The sequence below is a fragment of the Ascaphus truei genome, chromosome 3 (assembly GCF_040206685.1).
Source record: "Ascaphus truei isolate aAscTru1 chromosome 3, aAscTru1.hap1, whole genome shotgun sequence".
Taxonomy (NCBI): domain Eukaryota; kingdom Metazoa; phylum Chordata; class Amphibia; order Anura; family Ascaphidae; genus Ascaphus; species Ascaphus truei.
Genome location: NC_134485.1, coordinates 288440157 through 288460468, shown reverse-complemented (window position 1 = coordinate 288460468; position 20312 = coordinate 288440157). Strand labels below are relative to the sequence as shown.

The window sequence follows — 20312 nt, the reverse complement described above, 5'->3', positions numbered from 1 at the left end:
TCTACAGGAATTTTTCTCCAAAAAATGCCGCTATTCCTCTTACCGCTGCTCTCTGCATAGGCCCCAAAGTGTTTCTCTAACTATAGAGGTAAATAAGAATTTTAATCAGTTAGTGTTAGGACCTGCAATATTGGTCATGCCTTGAAGTGGCTTGCAGGCTTAAAATGCTTTGGTCAAAGGGTTTACGCTGTAACTAAATTTCCTTTTTTTCAAGAGATATATAGGTATTTCACTGTGTATTTTAGTCATATTGGATGTAGCTTTGGGCTTCTTTGTTTTTTGTTAGAACATAAAGTGTGTCTGATTTTTAAAACCGGGCTGTGCATTTAAGATAATACTGTAACGATCTTATGTCCAGCATATGACGTTCTAACTCCTTACTTTACTTACTCCTGGTCTGGACAAAATGAGGGCAAAACAATATCCTGATTTAGGTGGAATTCAGAAATCCCCTTAGGAAGGAAAGATGCTACCGGGAACATCACTGCTATATTCTTAGGCACTTATTCTTGCCATTATCTACCCATGTAGTAGCCGTTATTGCTCCCACTGGCACGTTGCAGCAGGACACGCACCCCACGGGAGCAGCCACCATTCTAGACGTGTGCAAAAAAGGCTGACACTAATGTGCTATTGTACCTGCTGGTGCACAATAACGTCTGCCACATCTGTATATCAGGAATGTTATTTAAGCAAAGTAAACTATTTATATTTGTTTATAAATATAACAAATATACTGTATATATCATATATTCAGAATATCTTGTACTACATAATGAGCTCCCTTATATAACACATTATTTGAAAACATTTAAACTCTTATTTCATGGTTACAAAATGTGCACAAAATGTATTGTCGTATAACTGTATGTAGTTGCATTTGTGTCTAATGTTCATTCTCTTTGCATTATGTTAACATTACAGACTGTTCCCAAAGTAGTACACGTGCTCTCTGATGCGGATTCCATCATCCTAACCGTATTTTCCCATAATGGCCGCTCTGCTGGAGACACCTGCTACTACGGCATTCACCCTGTGAGCATAATCCTAAAATCCCAAACATTTAAAGTACATCCTCTCCCAAAAATGTATAAAACCAACAGAAACGTCTTGATATTGGAAGTCTTTTTTGTCGACCGTGACAAAAGTGCATTTTTTACCTACTGTGTATTCAATACAGTGCCTTTATATCAAATAATAATAACAAATGCTTAGTGTGTGGGGAGCAGTTTCCTCTTTTCATTCCAGAATGCGGAATTTACAAAAATAAATTTTACAATGCCAGACAGAGAGCATCATGACACAAAACCACACACAAGGACTTTATATCAGGATGTGAGGTCAGTGGAGTCCAAATAAACACATTCACACTATTGACCTTTGGACAAGAATGCCCTGGCAGCTAAACTCATTTTAAAAATACTTGAATAAAAAAAGGCTACGAGTCCTTCCTTTTCAGTCTGTGGGCTTCTTCAGTATCCAAACAGCAATAATAATAAGAACCCCACTAGAACAGCAATGAGTCACTTATAGTCTCTTTCTGACTGCTAATGTATTTTTTACTGATAAAAAGTATTGGTATTAGCTCAGCTCATAAGAAAACAACAGCTCGATTCATTGGCTGTTCTAGGAGTAGAAAAAAACCATACACAACTTCTCTAAACAGGTAATATGATTGAGGCAGTGGGTTAAAAGAAGGATAACCTGCTTTTGACCTACAGTCTTGCTGTAAGTGCATTACTCTTCCACCCAGTCTTGTAATAAATCGGATTGCACTATTTTTGCCATTCTTATTTCCATATATCTCTGGCTTGACCAAGCCTTTGGATCAAGGACTGGCATCACCTGGAGTTTACTCGCCATTGATCTACTTTGCTCCCTTTACATGTGAGCGGGACATTCCCACTTTTTATTTGTTTCACTTTATAACACTGTTTGCGTTTTTTTGCAGCTTTGTGTGTATTATTTACACTTGCGCTCGGGTGTTCTCACACTTTATTTTCTTCCTGCATTTAGGGGGTTAAAAGAGCCAGTCGCAGCAATTGCACAGATGATCTTCATTTTTTTTCTGTTAGCAAGTAGGAGCAGTAGGACGGTCTTTCCCATATAAGATCACATGAGCCCGGCCATTTTAGAGACAGACATCGTACCCGTATTAATTTCCATAAGTTGGCACTAGCAACTTGTTTGGTAATTGCTTCTAACTTCAAGCAGTTTCTCAGTTGACAGCCCATTTGTAACCATATCTCCACATCTTGATTATCTTATTGTAAAGAAATGTGCTACTTTTAATAACTAGCATCGTTTTCAGAAAATTAATTCCTCGGGGTGTATGTAGACTGGTTTGATATGTTTGTGGCAAGTGACTGAGTTTGAAAGAAAAATAGCAAACTGACTCCACTGCCTTCGGGTAAACAGAAGACGATTCTGAGAATGTTGGTTGTTACTCATTTGGCAGAAGTTACTGTATATGATCATAACAAAGCTGCCCAAGAAACCCGACTCAGACTGTTTCTAGTGCTAAATAAACTTACCGCCATATTCTGGAAAATACATACAAAAGATTTTGATGGCTTACAGCATAATGAAAAAAAGTGCTATATTTAATATCTTTCGGCTAACAAGTTCTATATGAAACTACAAAAAAACCACCATAAAACAATCCTGACTGTCTTTCGCAGCAACAAACTCACATTTTTCATTTTTGAATGCAGTGGTTTTTGATTAAATACATTACTGAACATTATTACTAAAATACCTTCATGAATTTCAACTCTTGTGTGATTGACAGCTGAGCAACCCACTGCAGAAGGGAGCAATGCATTATACTTACCTCCTGCAGCACAGGGAGTATTGTCACTGAGGAAGTAACACAACAAGTAACTCTGTATCATGGGTGAGCGATACATGGCAAGTGCAGATGTAGCCCAAATAACTTTCCACATGGCAGGAGGTTTCCATGGGAAATGAGTGAGTCAATCCCCGATGGTGGGGGAAAGATTCCCTTTGCTTGTAATGCAGAAGCTGCTCCTTTTTTAAAAGCTGTGGGAAATTGCTTTTGTTCCACATGACTGAGGAAGGTTAGTCGGGCTACATCTGTACAAATTACATTATAACACAGAATACACTTGCCATATATCACCGTTTTTTTACATACTGTATATAATTCCATTTCAGAATATATGTTTAACCACAGCATCTTTAAAGAACATTAATTAATTCATGCAAAATTAGCCTTCCAACGGATACTTGTATTAGTCTTTTTGTTTCCGCAAGCAAACCAGCTGGTGAAATGTTCATTCAAATGGAAACTAAATAAAATGGAAGCGTGTTGGAATGTAAACACAACATTCATTGTTCTTTCTTACTGTTGACTGTACAGTACATTTCTCTTTGTACAGATGAACATTTTACCAAGTGCAAACCAATTAAGGTAATTAAGGAGTCCACAAACAACAAGTTATCATGAACACTGCCATGTCCAGCACTTCGGGATTGGGTTAATTTGCGTGGATTGGTCAGCTGCCCCCACCCGACACAAGAAGTATATGCAAAGCAGCTGCAAAAAGGAGCAATTGCAATTTCTCACCTCTTGGGGGCATCACTCTCAGATTGTGGGAGAAGCCTCCCTGAACTCTGGTAAAAATGTTTCAGGAAAGAGGGGGCAGAGAAGGATGAGGGGAGGCTGGAGGACGAAGACTCACTCTGAGTGCGGGTACGTCGGGCAATTGGAGCGGGGCTAAGTGTTGGCAATGATAGAAAACATATCAAATTTGTCATAGCATTAACAAGTGTATTCAGAGTGACCGTAGGTTACTAAAAACACCAACAAATGTGATAGAGGAGATGGAAATAGCTTTATCTGTTCAGTGTCATAGAGCTCTATATTATTTTTTTAGGGCATAGCACCGCAGGCTCAGCTGGTACTGAAGAATTATCCGGATATAAAAACACACAAACATTGGAGGAACTGCTTATGGCCTTAGCCTCATCGTGGCCAGAGAGGACTGTAATATATTGAAGTTTAATAGGCCACTGGCAACCGTGGCATTGAAGTTTGAGTTAAACTTCTCAACGTAACACACAACATGGGAACAAAATCTTGTGCTTAAACACATCAGCAGTTTCTACTTCCTGACTGTATTCTTATGGGAGATTAAAAATTTTGTTATGTCGCTTTGACTGGAAATTTCATAAAGCACCAGACACTCATCTATTTTTTTTTTAAATAGTCAGAGCCTAAAAGCTTTCTGTTAATCACAGACAATATTATCACCTTCTGAAATATATTTGTGCTCTATTTAGCAACTCCAGAAGATGTGAGAATGCTGCGAAAAAGGAAAAAATACTTATCTTTAAGCCCTTATTAGTACAAAAAAAATACAGTTCAAACATCCCATCTATTGCTATCTAGAGGATTGCTTTCCACAGCAATCTTAGATTTAACTTTAAAACCTCTGGGGCTCATTAAAGATGGCCACTTTGCAAATATGTCCTTAAATACTGTATATCCCAATGCTTACCAATTGCAGGTGCACTCAATTCTTAGTTATGTGCACGTTTCCAGATAATGCCACATGGACTTGAAATGACTTGGTGTTTGCCATGTTGTTGTTAAGGATACAGGTTTTGGGACAGAATTGAATAAACCATGGGACTTTCCATGGCATATGAAACAGATGTGCAAAACAAAATAGATATTGTGACTTCTAGAATGTCACTATCACAACATACACTGCTAAGAGGTAATGGTGCATAAAGGTGCATACAGTAAACGGTCACTTTAGGTTGTCATTCATTAATCTTTTATCATTCTGATGACATTCTTATTTTGAAATTATCCAATATTTCCTGATAAAAAATTTTATCAGAGGCTTCATAAACATTTCCTCATTGATAGCTTTGTAATCATGGAAACTGCAAGATCTCTGCTGCATTTTTTTTTTTTGCATTCGAGCTAAAAAATCTATACTAATTGTATGTTCCATTGTTGTGCATTTGTTATATCGGTCAGATCTAGGCTTGCATTTGCAGAGCTTGTAAATATATTCCTTATGGCAGGGGTTCTGAACTCCAGTCCTTGAGACACCCCCCCCCCCCCCAACAGGTCAGGTTTTAAACATATCCCTGCTTCAGCACAGGTGGTGCAGTCTTCAACTGAGCCATTGATTGAGCCATCAGTGCTGAAGCAGAAATATCCTGAAAACCTGACCTGTTGGGGGGTCTTCAGGACTGGAGTTGGGAACCCCCGCCATAAGTATTAAACACATATGATTACAAATAGTGGATACATCACTGAACTTTCTCTTTATTGCAACTCCAAAATATGTTTTGGTGTAAAAAAAAAATGTAATCTATCCCAAAATATATAATGCATTCATGTATTAGGAACGTTTAGCAACTAGTTGATTAGTTATCAAGGCGGATTCATAAATTAATATTTTTATGAGCTTGTGTGCAATTCCAAACTGAGATATGCAATCAATCAATAAATGGAAAAGTTAGTGGGTCCAAAACACATGAAGTTTTTTATTTTAAAAATCACACTAAGTGGGTGGGAAACCACCTTCAAAGCATCAATCCACTTAACTGTTTTCTTAAGGCTGCTACTCAGCTGAGGCTGTTTATTACAGCCTTTAATGTTGGTCATTCGCAATCAGAAGAGAACAGTAATGATGATAGGAGGAACAGGTAGGGAAATGTTTTCATGTCCAGTTTAATACCTTGATTTTACACCTAAAAGAGTAAAAATGTCCTGCAAAGTTAGTCTTAGCGCTGAAAACTACATAGAAACAAACAAAAAAAAAAGACTAAACTGACCTGCTTTGTACCACATCACAGGTTAGAGAGTTCTGTCTCTGAAGCGGGGACCTGGTGCTTTGTAACTTGGTATCAGGAAGTGTCAGCCTTCGCTTGGCACTGGATGGTGGGTGGCTGAAGGTGTGAGCTCGCCTGCGAAACTGAGGGGAGTCTGGGTCTTCCTCTGGAAAGGACTGCCAGGATGACGACACTGGAGAAGATGGTGGAGTGGCAGGGGGAGAGTCTCCGGGTGAGCCTTCCTGCGATGAGACAGAAGCGGGCGACCTCTCCTGGTTATAACCACCGACTATCTAACATCTCTTCCAGCTCATCAAAGTGCAGGACTGAGGCCCTTTCTTCTCCTTGCAGCCACTGGTATGACTGTCTATTGTATGTTAATTCTCTACACTGCCACCAATTTCTGACCGCCTAGGTGGCTGGTGCTCCAAAAATAAGGGAATTCATGGAGAAATTAAACTGCTGACCAACCACAATACCCAGCAGATGCGGTATAAGGACATAAACATTTATCAGATTAACAAAACACTTCTGTTTTTGTAGTGAATAAGAATGCCTTTCTGACTATGACTTTGTTTTTTGTGCAGCTTTTGCTGGTTTCCTGGACGCATGTTTCCTGTGCTGTCAGTATAATATCCTGGAAAACAGTCTATTGTAATAGACGCTCAGCCCTACCAGAAGCAAAAAAAAAAAACTAAAATCAAACCCGCTGTTGTGTCTTCATCTCGTGAGGTGAAAATAAACCATTGAAGAACTGTTCTCGGTACATTACAGGTCATGCAAAACAGGAAATACAGAAAACAACTCGTGAACAGGAGGGGAGGGGAAATGTAACATAATAAGTATCACACATGAGCAATGGGGGTTTTTTTCTTCTTCTTTTATCTAATTCGTGTTTGTTTTACAAAATGTTTTCCAGCCCGTATTGTGAAATCATTCAATTAACCACCGTTCCAATTTAAGGCATAATCAGTACCACCCATCACAATTTGCCAGATTTAATCTAACCATTCATTGTCACATACCTTATCAGACGTAAAGCTGTTGCAGCGCTCAAAACTGTCCATACTGCCCAATCGGCCTCTTACTCTGTTAGCTCCCTGTGAAAATAAGAATGTGTTTAACAATCACATCCAATGACTTGCTGGCTGCTTACACAAAGTGTAACACATACAGTATTAGTGCATTCTCCCCCAACATATACAGTGTCATGGACCGGCGGAGCCTATGCCAGTTTAACACCAGCTACTTTCAGTCCTTACCTACTGTAATACATCCATGGGGGAGGCCAGACAGATCAACAATACCGAGGAGGAAGGAACAAAGCAATAGCCACACTGATCCATTTAGAAAAACATAGAATTTTATGACACTGGATTTAGATACCTAAAATTAATCTAGTGTTAAATAAAAGGAAAGCAATAAATATATAAATTAATAACAATTGAGAGAGAGCGTAAATAGCCACTGTGACAATCAATGGATTAATGGTTTAAATGTATTTTATTATTATTTTTTATGTAGGGTTTCTTTTCCCAATCCTGCTTTTCTATGTATTTCCTATGGGCAAAAGCTACTAGCTAGGGTGACCATATTTATCCCGGCAAAAAACGGGACAAATATCACACATGCATGATGTGCAATTGCCGTCTGCTCATGTATATGCGCAATCAGCACTTGAAGACCGCACATGTGCGATCGGTGTCTGCCGGTCGCTCATGCGCAATCGGACCTTTCCGGTCACGCATGCGCATTTTAGCGACCGGCAAACGCCAATCGCGCATCCGCGATTGGCAAGTGTTGATTGCGCATGCGCACGAGCATCCGACCAGTGGCGATCGCATAATTGAATACCAGGACAGAGCCCTAAAAACCAGGACTGTCCCGGCTAAACCGGGACATCTGGTCACCCTACTACTACCCACATTTGGCTAATAGGTCTATTGCCCATTACTCTAGACAGTGGAGGGAGGATGTGGGGTAGTGGCCCCAGGGAGGGTGATTAGGCACCCTGTGGGGTAGTGTTATGGGTTAAGCCCTTAATTACCTTAGTGGTTAGTGAAACATTGCATGGGGGGTAGGTAGTGTTGTTTTATTTGATATTAACCTCTTTGTAACACTTTGTGGCCAGCTAGTCATTAAAACCTATGACTAGTTGACCACTTTGGTTACAAAGGGGTTAAATGCCCTGCAATGTATTAAAAGTAATATTTTATCACCTATTTTGCACCACCCACAGACAGCCGTTTCCGTTTCCATTTGCTATATGCTTTACTGTGGAGGGTTTTTGTCACTTTTTTTACCCACCATAACTTAATTAAGTATGGTAAAACCTATCCCTGCTTCATTTTTGCAAAACCAGTATAAACAACCCCACACTGAAGAGACCCATTAAGGTCGAAACAGTCTGTCTGTGGGTGTGTTTACTGGCTATGCATCTTAACCCTGGCTGTGCTCAAAGCTGTGACCATGCAGCAAGCTTAAACCTATAGGGGAAGTATGTTGAATGGTTTTGAAGCAAAAGGTGGCACTGTGTGCTCATTTGCATGTCATTTCCCAGAATTCCTTGCTGCAGTGGAAGTTCTGTGTGCTGGGTGATACACTACAGGACCATATTTGGTCATTTACATCATCAAAGGGTAGTACAGACAGTGTTACATGTCCTGTCCAACCCATTGTTGATGTAAATGACCGAATATGGTCCTATAGTGTTCCCCACATCATCAAAGTACAGACACAGAGACTGCTTCTTACCTTTAGAGCTGCTCTGGGAGACATGCCACTAAAGGAGACTGCTTCTGAGTGTGCTGTGTACCTCTGCTCCTTCAGACTGTACGGTTTCTGTGCTGATGGTCTGAAGGATTAATGCTGTGGGGGTCTCATTCAGAAGCAGGGACCCCTGGAGCTGTTTTTTGGGGCCTCGATCGTGCGCCGTTATGGCACTGCAAGCGATTGCTGCTCTGAAAACAGTAAGCCTAGCCACATCTGTATATCTACCTGTATTTGTTAGCTAAAGGTATATATCTAATTATCTAATGTTGTCTTTTTTTCTCTGTCTATGTGTTGTGTTATGAATTATACAACAAACTATCTCTAATTGGTATGGTAAACTTGAACAATCTCTACTACATGTCTACTTCACCTTTTGTGGATCTTCTACATCTTGTCTCTAATTGGTATGTTAAACTTGAACAAACTCTCTATTGTGTTGATCAAAAGGGTGTATAACTTCCTGTGGGCGGGATAAGATTAGGACTAGCAATGCGAGTGATTAAGTTTATATCAATTAATAGACCTGTAATAGGAGTGCCCGATTACAACCCTCCCTTTATAATGCGAGTGATTGCAATGTCCTTCGTGCATGCGGCCTGTTTATAAGTGGCATAAAGATAATCTGGAGTTGAACAAGAAGACATCTATCAAAGACTCAAGAAGACAGTATCCTGAAAGTGAGCCAATACAACTTCTATCAACATTCTAGAGCTCCACCATTTACATATTACTGTGTTGTATTCCCTCACATCTTTCTTCACTTGTTCACTACCCAGCCCTCACCCACATCTCAACATTAACCTAGTCCTACTACCACTACAATGCCTCCTCTACTATCCATATCCTTACTTCTTTCCAAACTGCACTTTTTTTCCACCAGCCTCACTATTTCTTTAACGCCGTTCATATATCTCAATCTCACTTTCCTTCTCTACTCAGTTAATATGAACTCCTTTCCTATCTGTGCCCTTTTACACCACTCAGCTATACATTCTGCACTAAAACACACCCTACAATCCTCCGCCCACAATCTTTCTTTCCATGCTGCTTCTGATATTTCTCCCAATCCTGGTTCTGATCTTATTTCTACATGCTCTCGTCCTCGCCTCCCACATTGAACTTTTCCTCCCGTGGTGTAAACCCTTCTAACTTCATACCCATCCGCTGTCTACCTCCCTCTCCTCTCTCCTGTGGCAGTTGGAATGCCCACTTCCTTTCTAACAAGTTCCTTTCTGTGCATGACTTTGTTCTCTCACTCTCTGCTCCTTTTCGCTCAGTCTGACTCTGCACTAGAAGCTGCCCTCTTATGGTGGCCTTTCTTTCGCCAACACTCGGCTCCCTGATGGCACAGGTGAGGGCTTTTCCTCTCCTCAATATGCCGTTACTGGACCCTTCCTATGCCTCCCTCTTTCTTTCTGTTCCTTCTCCTTCATTTGAGGCTCTCATTGTCCATCTTTTCTCTCCTCTCCCTCTCCAGGTAGCAGTCCTCTATTGCCCACCTACCTCTACTCCTGTCTCTCTCTCAGACTTGAAACCTGGCTCTCTTTCTCTCATCCGACGCCCCATCTTTTCACTTGGGAACTTCAACTGCCATATTGATGCCCATCTTTCACTTGGGCTTCCAGTTTTTTCTCTTTAACCGCTTCTTTTGACCTTCACCAATGGAGAGCAGCCATCACCCACAAGTATTGCCACTACATGGACCTGGTTTTCAAGAAAACTGTTCTCTCTGAAATTTCTATTTTCCCGCTTTCCTCTCTCTGACCATCACTTCCTCTCATTTACTCTCTCAGTTCTCTTCTTCTTCTTCTTAACCTCCTTATTCTGCAGAAACCTGCATTCTAAGTAATCTACCGGCTCTTGACTCCACCCTGCATTCCTCTCTGTACTTCTACCGACTCTGACAACCTGGTCATTAATTACAAATCTGTCCTACCCTCCTCAATTAATCTACATGCCTCTCTTCTTCCCCAATGGTCTCTCCCTACTAACCCCAGACCTTGGCTAAACTGCCACACACATGCTCCACTCCTACACTCGCTCTTCTAAACCCTTCTCGGGGAAATCTGATAACCTCACAGACTTGCTTCACTACAAATGTATCCTATCCTGTTTCAACTCTGCCATCTCCCAGGCTAAATAAAGATACCTTTCTTCACTAATTAACACTCACAAGTCTAACCCATGCCACCTTTTCTGTGTCTTTGACTCTCTACTCAGACCACCATCTGCTAGCGGTTTTTCTCCCTCCATTTCACCTCAGGACTTTGCAGACTACTTCAAGACGAAGGTAGATTCCATTCGTCTAAGGCAATGATTCCCCAACCCTTGGGTTCCTTGAACCAGTCTCAGGTGTTCCTCCTACAGACCACGCCCCCCCCCCCCAGAGACCGCTCTCAGGACTGCAGGGTAGGAGCGCGCTCTAGTAGTGTGACCCGGCACTTCCAGTGGATGTTGCTAGCTAGAGCGAGCACGCGCAGTCCTGCCCGCTCTGCCATTCTGCTGTCCGCTGCCGCCTCCTCCGCCTGCAACCGGAGGATACCACCAGCCTCTCCTCCTGCCTGAGGTAGGCATATGGGGGTGGGGGGGGAGAGATGATGTGAGATCCAGTGTAGCGGATGGTGATGTGAAATGCGGAGGGGATGAGTGATGTGAGATGCAGGGAGGAGAGTGATGTGAGATGCAGGGAGGAGAGTGATCTGAGATGCAGGGGGGAGAGTGGGGGGAGAGTGATGTGAGATGTAGGAGGGGTGATGTGAGATGCAGACGGTGGGTATATGAGCATGATGATGATGAGGGGTGCTGGGGGAGATATGAGAATGATGATGAGGGGTGCTAGGGGAGTATTGAGGCTGATGATATGGGGTGCTGGGGGAGATATATGAGGATGATGATAATGAGGGGTGCTGGGGGAGATGTGAGGATGATGATGATTTTATCCATGCGGCCTGAATCTGTTTTCCTTGGAGCAGTTCGGCCCTTCTCACTTTACAAGTTTAATATTATTGCGGGGTGGTTTTTTTTGATATGTATTTTGTAGTGGGTATTGAATGAGAGTGGGGTAATTGATGGAAGGTAGGGGCGAGTGAGGGGGGGAGGGAGTGAGTGAAGAAAAGAGGGAGTAAGAGTGAGACTCAGGGGATAAATACATGCGAGGGGAGAGTGAGACAGAGGGGAGAGAAATACATGGGTAGAGGGTGGGAAATAGAGGTGGCTCGTGAGGTGTGAAATTTTGTGATTTACCCCTGTTAAACCTAATATGTGTCTGCCAGATAGGGGTTCCCCGAGATTTTTCGAAATACTTCAAGGGTTCCTCCAAACAAAAAAGGTTGGGAATCACTGGTCTAAGGCATACCCTCTATATTCTCGTCATATTCTACACCTCCTCTTCCTAACTCTCCTCCTGTTTTCCTTTATACTTTTTCCACTGTCACAGAGGAGGAAGTGTTGCTGTTGCTCTCCTCCTCTCCACCTACCAAGTGCACTCTTGACCACTTGCTTCCACTCTAACCTCACACATATTTTCAACTCCTCCCTCAGCTCTGGTACCATTTCCACCTCCTTCAAGCACGCAAAAATTATACCTTTACTCAAAAATAGCTAGAACGATCCTTGATGTCTCTCTAACTATCTCCCTACTGGCCTTTACCTCTAAATGTACCTGATACCTCTCCTAGACCCTCTACAATCTGGCTTCCGCACTGCTCACTACACTGAAACAGTAGTCTCCAAAATAACTAATGACCTTCATGCTGACGAAGACCAAGGTCATTGTTCCCTAACACCTCCTCTGTCAATCTCTCTGTGGATTTGTCCCATGGGTCTGTCCTGGGAGCTCTTCTGTTTTCTCTTTACACACTCTCTCTAGGTGACATTATCACATCTCTTGGGTTCAAATATCACCTCTATACTGATGACACACACATTTACTGTACATTTCAACCCCTGACCTTACACCTGCTGCATCAATTTCCAGATTCAATAAAGTCATCCATAGACAATGCAAAAAAACACGTATCCTGCTTCATTGCACCAATATATAATACACACAAATGTCAGTAATCTACTTAGTGTGCTTCTTGAAAGTTAAAGGAATAAAAGTCCTATTAATCTTGCACCAACCTGAGTATATTTACGTCATTATTCCCTCTGTAATTAACTTTTACTAAACTTCAGATACTTTTACTGCGAATTTACAGACTTTAAGACCTTTCCCCATTCTTATTGTTCTGCTTAACCACAAATTGTACTATTATAGAAAATTAGTGCTGATTCAAAGAAACGTAAATACACCAAAATCAAGCTCCTAATAATGGCATCATGTTTTATACTGTTACTACAGTCTATTTGCTTTAACACTATAGGTGAAATGATAAAGAGGGTAAATCCCGTGTCATTCTGACATTACCTTTATTTATTAGACTATGCCTTGTGTTGGTTACAGTACATTTTCTAAAATTACAAACCAATAGGCAGACAAAACAGAACAAAGGTGATTTTGTAGCCTTGGTGAACCAGTCAGCATTTTATTATGTGAGATTTAAAGATAGCCCAAGCAACATAAATATTCTGGGAAGCTTCAATTACTTAGAAATGTTTAAATATACACTTTCATTTTAGTATACGCCAAAATAGCTGTATAAAATATTTGGTAAATAGTTCATTTAATGCACCTAAAAGGAGATGATAACTGCTGGAGCTGTTGGGAAAAAGTGGTAATCTACTTGATATGTTATGGTCATGTACATACATTTCTTATTTTTTTATTTATATTCTTTATTGTCTTTCACATGGTACTGTAGTATTAAATATTTAGAACCAGAAATATAAGTAAGATCATTCTGAAAACATACTGTATCTGTTTTCATAAACGACTTCCGAAATTCAAAGAGAGCTTCTTCAATTCAAAGATGGTGTACAGGCAGTCCTCGGTTATCCAACACAATGCGTTACTCAAAATGGTGTTGGATAGCGAAACGTCTTAAAGCGAAACACGTTTTCCCATAGGAACACTGTTTAAATGAACGGTTCCGTTCCTGAAGGCATTTTTAATGCTAAAATACACAAAATATTTTACTCAGGCAATAAGATATGCAGCACACACATACATTATATAGTGTATATAGTGTATTATATATATAATATATCATGTAATTTAATAATATAATATATTATATAGTATAATATAATATAATATTATATGATATATATATTATATACACATAAACAACTTTGCAAAGCGTTGTAAGAGCGTTGGATAAGCCGTTTTAGCGTTGTAAAAATGAATATAGGTATGCATTGCATAGCGTTGGACAAGCCATTCGTTGTAAAGCGAAGCGTTGTAAAACGAGGACTGCCTGTACTGTGCAGAATAAATCAAATTGGTAGGACACTCTGCCATGGATTGACACTAAAAGGATTACCCTATATACGAAATCAACCTTTTTCGGACGAAATTACCCATTGAAATTAATGAGGAATATCGTCTAAAAAAAGGCTCGATTACAACTACGCTGGATATAGAATAAGCCCTTAAAAAAGAAACATTACTCAAGTGTGTAAAAAATATATTAGCCTTGGGTGCTGGACAGGCTGGAAATATATATTTTGTAAGTAAATCATACAGTTAGGGTGTAAAGTTTGCAAGCATTTTGCAAACAAGATGTCAAGCTGGTTGTTGTCTTCTTTACGGGAGTAAAAAATGAAATAAGTTAAACATTACCAAACCAGTAATCATTGGAAAAGAAATATCATTTCTGAACAATGCATTTTTTTTCTTGTCCATACAGATTGACAGTGTAATTATACATGCAGCTCATCTTCTCATCATCTGACTGATTACATCAGTTCTTACACAATTCAATGTTTTGTTTTTTACAAGTTTGCACAAGTGGTTTTAAAGAATTGTGTAAATGTTTGTATAAACAACCAAGTAGACATTTCCAAGCAAATTTAGAAAGAGATACACTAATGAAGTATATTTATTGAATCTACAGCCCCCAAAAAATGAAATAATGTTATTTAATTCATTACGTACATTATCTTGTCAGCTTGAAACAGTTTGAAATGTAGCAAACAAATATAAAACTGAACAACATATTATCATTGTCTGTGATAACAGAAAGAGCTCTTGGCGCCTATGTGTTAATCTTACCCTTGAAAATATGTTTTCCAGAGAGCTTGTCAAGGATTTCTTGGCCTTGTTCTTCAGAATGTCAAGTTTAAATCTGCCGCTGGTAGCAGTGTTCTCCGGGATTGTGCTGCTTGCCAGAGTCTGCAGGGAAACAATAAAAAGATTAGCTTTAAGTGGTTAAAGCCCTGAACGTGAATCTATTAATCCTCAACACAGAATATGGTGAGATTAAAACATGCACTCACTTGTGCCATGAGCAAAAGAAAGCAATGATATCAACCTGTCATTTACTCGCTCCAGTTCATTAAAAAAAAAAATTTCCTACCAACACCAACAACAAAGCTAGTATTTAGATGTGCTTTGCACTTGAACTTTCAAGTTTCTACAAATTCCTCCTCAGATGTTCATTTTTTTTTAAGCAACAGAACTGGACATTCTTCAAAAAAGATGTACAGCAAATAAAAAAACCACGTGCAAGCACATTTACATGTCTCAGACAGGTCTGTAACCCTGCTTCTCACCATTATCGCTGAGCATATAATGCTTCCACTGCAGCCAGGGATTCTGGGTAATGACATGCAAATGGACACTCACAGGGTGTCACTTTTTTTTGTCCATTTGTACAGCCTGGCACAGGAGAGAGGTCGTACACTGCAGCATTCTTCTAATCTTCCAAACCCCGATGACTACTGAGGAGTACCGCCACAGTTAAAGGGTTTTTTTTTTTCACCCGCTGTCTGTACTGCGGCGCCTCTGCACACACGCTGGCGGAAATTACTAAAATAATGGGCGCCTCCTATAACCCGAGAGCCCGTCCAGGCATGTAAATGTGCTGTCCATCACAGTCGGGCATTGGAAAGTTGCACCACTATTCCAATGCCCAGCGGTTACAGCAATACTACAATGCAGCAGCTTCTTATTGTTTCTCAGAACCAGTAGACAATTAAAAAAAACGGTTCTCCACAATTGGTGGGAACCGGCTGAATATCTGCCCTGTTTACAAACACTGTAGAAAGGAGCCAGAGGTTTGGAGAGGAGCAGATTTAGAGGGCTCTGCAGCGCCATCTGCTAGCTGAAAGCTGAAGTGTTCATGCAGCTCTGCTCTCCTCCCTACAACCGGCCCAAATAGTTTTCATCTGATCGGCTCAGGGGGAGATTGCCCCATTTCCAGCCTACCCCTGTGGACAAGAATTCCCTTCATTTGGTACAATTTTAAAATGACCTGAAAATTACAGGGAACCCTTTAGGGATGCCTGGGGAACCCAGGTTGAAAAACACTGATCAAGTTACCTCTAAAGTACATGTATCATGTTCTCAGCCTCTTAGACATAAGACTTGTGAGTACTATTGCAGGGGAGTGCAAACTTTTGCAGCAGCGCCCCCTTGCCGTTTCTCCGCTGGTGCTCGCGCCGCCTCTCTTACCTTGACCCGCAGCGTCATTTGACACGTGTGACGTCACATGGCCCCACGGCGTCATTTGATGTCGCATTGCCATGGACACGAGTGACGCCGGCAGAATCCAGGTAAGTATGGCGTTGCAGAGGCCTCACGCGATCCCCCGGCATTTATTTTAAAGGCCTCAGGGAAGAGCGCGGGGCCTCTGCAACCGCCCGCGCCCCCCCAGCAAGATCTCCCGCCCCCCCACTTTGCGCACCGCTGTACTAAATTATGGGGTGCCTCCTTGCATAGAAAACATATAGTGGCAAACTAGTTAGGTATTTTCTAATGATTTTATGACTGCAAAACAAACAGGAAAAAACATAAAAATGGTGTCTTATTTAGATAAACCTGTTTTACCGGCTGTACTTCTCCTATATGGACATGAGTCTTTTGCCTGGCCTCGCACAGCTGTCTCAGATGAAGGATTACAAGCTCATTTTCTTCCTGGTCACTGGTGGCCTTCATTTTCTGTCATGGTGAAATGCAAAAACGTGGTTGTCATATACATGCATATACATTTTCTGGCCAAATCGATTGTTTTAATGATCAATTTTGCAATAATGTTATTATTGCTAAATTATAATTCAGCCGTTTAAATGTTGTAAACGCTTCATTGAACAAGTTAGAGCATATGGAGAAAAACATTAGGAAAACTTCTTTGTCACAAGCACACAAACCAGGCCAGTAACATTAGGGCCCATATTTACTAACCAGTGCTATCCCAGAAGACACTTTCTGACACCAGAAAACACCTTATGGTCTATTCACTCGACTGGGATATAAGGTGTGCTGTGTTGCCAGGTGTTGTATGGAATAGCATCGCTTAGTAAAACATTTTTAGCATTATTTGTAAAAATAAAAAGTACTTAATTGTGAGTTGATTAACATAAAAGGACACTGAATTTTCACCAGACACTCGTATAATCTCTTCTCTTATTTGATTCATTTTTACTCTAAAATGCTTAAATCAGTAAGGTTTTCTTGCGTGTGGCACAAGCATGTTAGAATCGTGTTTGCTGTTAATACAATGTAAGATCAAAACCAGCTAACGAGAACAAAGCTAATCACATCACTGCTTCGCAGTTCATCTGTCAGCTCCTACAGTACAGCTCTAAAACATGACATCTTAAACACATACAGTACAGTAACATGCCAGAGCACGGAGATCAGTTCCAGTGATGACCACATACTTTCTATACAAATAGAGCTAGTATCTCTGTGAGACATGAGAAGATATTTAATATCTCTGTGAGACATGAGAAGATATTTAAGTGTGAATGCACAATACTACTTTCCTGGTAAGTTTTAAAGTCTAACGGGTTCATGATCTCGGTAATGACGTTACATACTGTATACAGCTTATTTAATGTTAAATGCTATCCTTCCTATAACCCAATAAACGTTAATATCTCCACAAAAAAAAACTTAATATAATTGTCAGTTGACTTGCTGCAAACAAACAACTTGCTTAAAAGGGAATTGCCAGTTGTATTATAACATGCATTTCGTTTTGGATTACAACATGAATGCTACAATTCTAATTATATTTGAGCTCTAATAGAGAAAGTGAACGGAGAGGAGGTTACAAAGTTACAATTCCAGAGGGGGAGAAGCTGGCCCTATTCACACTTTAGACACATTATGTATTCTCATACATCACTTTAAATAATCAATTTCTATTAAAATGCAAAAAAAAAAAAGTTGCACGACTGGGTGTTCTCACTTTATTGGAACTCCAGTATATATCGGCAAGTCGGACTGTACTGTAGTGCCCACAGTTATTCTAACACAAACCAGTGGCAATCGCCAAAAAGACCCAGGTACATGATGGATACATGCCTTAAACTTGCCTTAAACTAGACCCAGCATTTCTGCATTGATTAATGGCCCATCAGATTAACAGCGGGGGGTCCCTGGCAGTCCCATTCAAACTGAATGGGACTGCCAGGGACCCCTGCTGTGTTATTCCTATGGGTCATTAGTCAATGCAGAAATGCCTTAAACTTGCCTTAAACTAGCCAGGTTACACCCAGCACATACCCAGAATGTAACCGGGCTAGTTTAAGGCAAGCTTTAGCATACTCGTGGTCTCGTCTGTACCTTTAACAAAGTAATAGATAGGGCCACGCAAAAATGTTACCTGAACGCGTTCAAAAATATCTGCTTGCTCATTATCACTCAACATAGAGAGCTGTTTCTGTATTACAAGCTTTGCCCGTGGCGGGTAAAGCCCTAAAAGAAAAAACAAACGAGACAGGCAAATGTAAATATTATTAAAAGTATAAGCATATGTTAGGAACAATAATCCAAGAAAATGATAAAAGCACCGTTTCTAGTCTTTATCTCTGAAATACCAATATTTCCCTAGAAAGTGTAACACTGTTGTTTCCCATGATTTGACATTTTAAAATGAACGAACATTTTCATCTATATCCTTCAATTCTTGATAAAGCGTTTGTTTGTGGAAATGGCTCTCTTTTTGTCTTAGTTTTTTAATGTCATAATAAATAGTACTTTTTATCATCCTTGGCGTTCACCTCGCTATCATTATTTTTCGCTAGTAGTGCACCGCGTTTTGCTACTCTTTACTATAATTTATATCCCAGCTTGCCTCTCTGCATACATATTTTTAATTTAAAACAATTTTGGTAAAGACCAGTACTATGTTCCTATTTCTTTTAGTTGTTCATCCCAAATATCAACAGGAGTAATTTTCATTTAAATTGTTTTGGGTACAGAGCAGTGCTTTGTTTTTATTTGGTTTAGTTACTTAACCCAGAGATCATAAGCTTGTGTTTCCACTTACAACAATGCACTCCAATAGTTGTGGTTCTCATGCTAGCAGACTAGCAGTTGTGAAGGGAAAATAACACTTTAAAAATAAACATGAAACACGGTATGATATATCCTGTCTCCTTAGAGAATACAGAACTTGAAGCAGCCAGATTCTGCTTCAAGATTTTAAATGATGGAAATGCAGTCAGTGAGTTTATTTATGAGTGCACTCCTAACGACACCATTGCAAAAATAAGAAAAATAACTTACAAAAAGTAGCATTTTATAAAACAAAAAGTGTATGTGTGTGTATATCTATATATCTATATATATATAGATATATATATATATATATATATATATAGATATATAGATATACACACACATACACATATATATAATCTATATATATAAATATATATATATATATATATATATATATATATATATATATTTATATATATAATCTATATATATATATATGTATGTAGCCCTTTTTGTGAACCGGCCTGACCCACCCAATCTCACATTGGCCCCTTGTGGTCTAACCGGTCCCTTTTATCCGAACACCTTTCTTAAGGGACTACTGGTAGCTGTATAACACCTGTGGCTCCAGGAGATCTGAGCCTCCGCTAGCTGGGAGCCTGGGGAAACCCTTACCATTTACCTGGTGCAGCGCCTCCACTTACCCAGGATCCCCGTTATGAAAGATAGCCCTGGGTAAGAAATACAATAACACACATAACGATAGAAAGAATACTAACACTTTACTGATGACATAGCAAACCATAACACGACATAACCTTATGCTCTATCCGTATCACCTCAGCCCAATGTCTGGTGTTCCCACCCAGTGTCCTGTGATCCCCCACACCCAATGTCCCGTACTCCTACGGAGGTCGTGGGTGACTGCGCAGTCACTAATTTAGTTAAGGGCCCGGTGGTGCACTTATGATACAGCGTTACCTGCCGAGCACTCCGGTGCTCGGGCCTGCAACGATCTTCACAAAGGGTCAGACGTGCGATGCATCCGTCTGATCCTATCCAGGTGACATTCTCCGTGGACCCCAACGTGGATCCGAACTCCTGCACGTGCGGACCGCTAGAGCGGTCCCACTCTGGAACACAGTCTCTGTGGACCCCAACGTGGGTCCAACCGTTTCCCGGGAACAGCAACCCTAACCTAGGGCCGGTCCCTCTTGTACCGCAACCTATGGTGGCTTGGGTAACTCCTAGGGCCTGCGGGGTTAATAACCTGCCCCCCTCCCCTACTACCCAAGTCCCTAACTGTAACCTAATAACTCACTGATACTAACAGCGCCTGCAGCCGACACACAGCTCTCACGTCAGCCTGCAGACAGTAACACACGCTGCA

The 20312-nt window shown here is 40.6% G+C and overlaps 1 protein-coding gene across 7 annotated transcripts in view; it reads right to left on the bottom strand.

The window, feature by feature from the left end:
* The window catches only part of TBC1D4 (TBC1 domain family member 4), a 219787-nt gene that overhangs the window by 49170 nt on the left and 150305 nt on the right, over positions 1-20312 (bottom strand). For 2 of the 7 annotated variants that reach the window (XM_075590993.1, XM_075590994.1), the window contains exons 6-11: positions 18303-18394; positions 16511-16630; positions 14744-14863; positions 6843-6917; positions 5821-6059; positions 3590-3739 (exon numbers count right to left, since the gene is read on the bottom strand). In XM_075590993.1, coding sequence (XP_075447108.1) covers positions 3590-3739; positions 5821-6059; positions 6843-6917; positions 14744-14863; positions 16511-16630; positions 18303-18394 — 796 coding nt within the window. The remainder of the gene's footprint in view (positions 1-3589; positions 3740-5820; positions 6060-6842; positions 6918-14743; positions 14864-16510; positions 16631-18302; positions 18395-20312) is intronic. The other 5 variants (XM_075590996.1, XM_075590997.1, XM_075590998.1 and 2 more) reach the window with 3 other exon arrangements.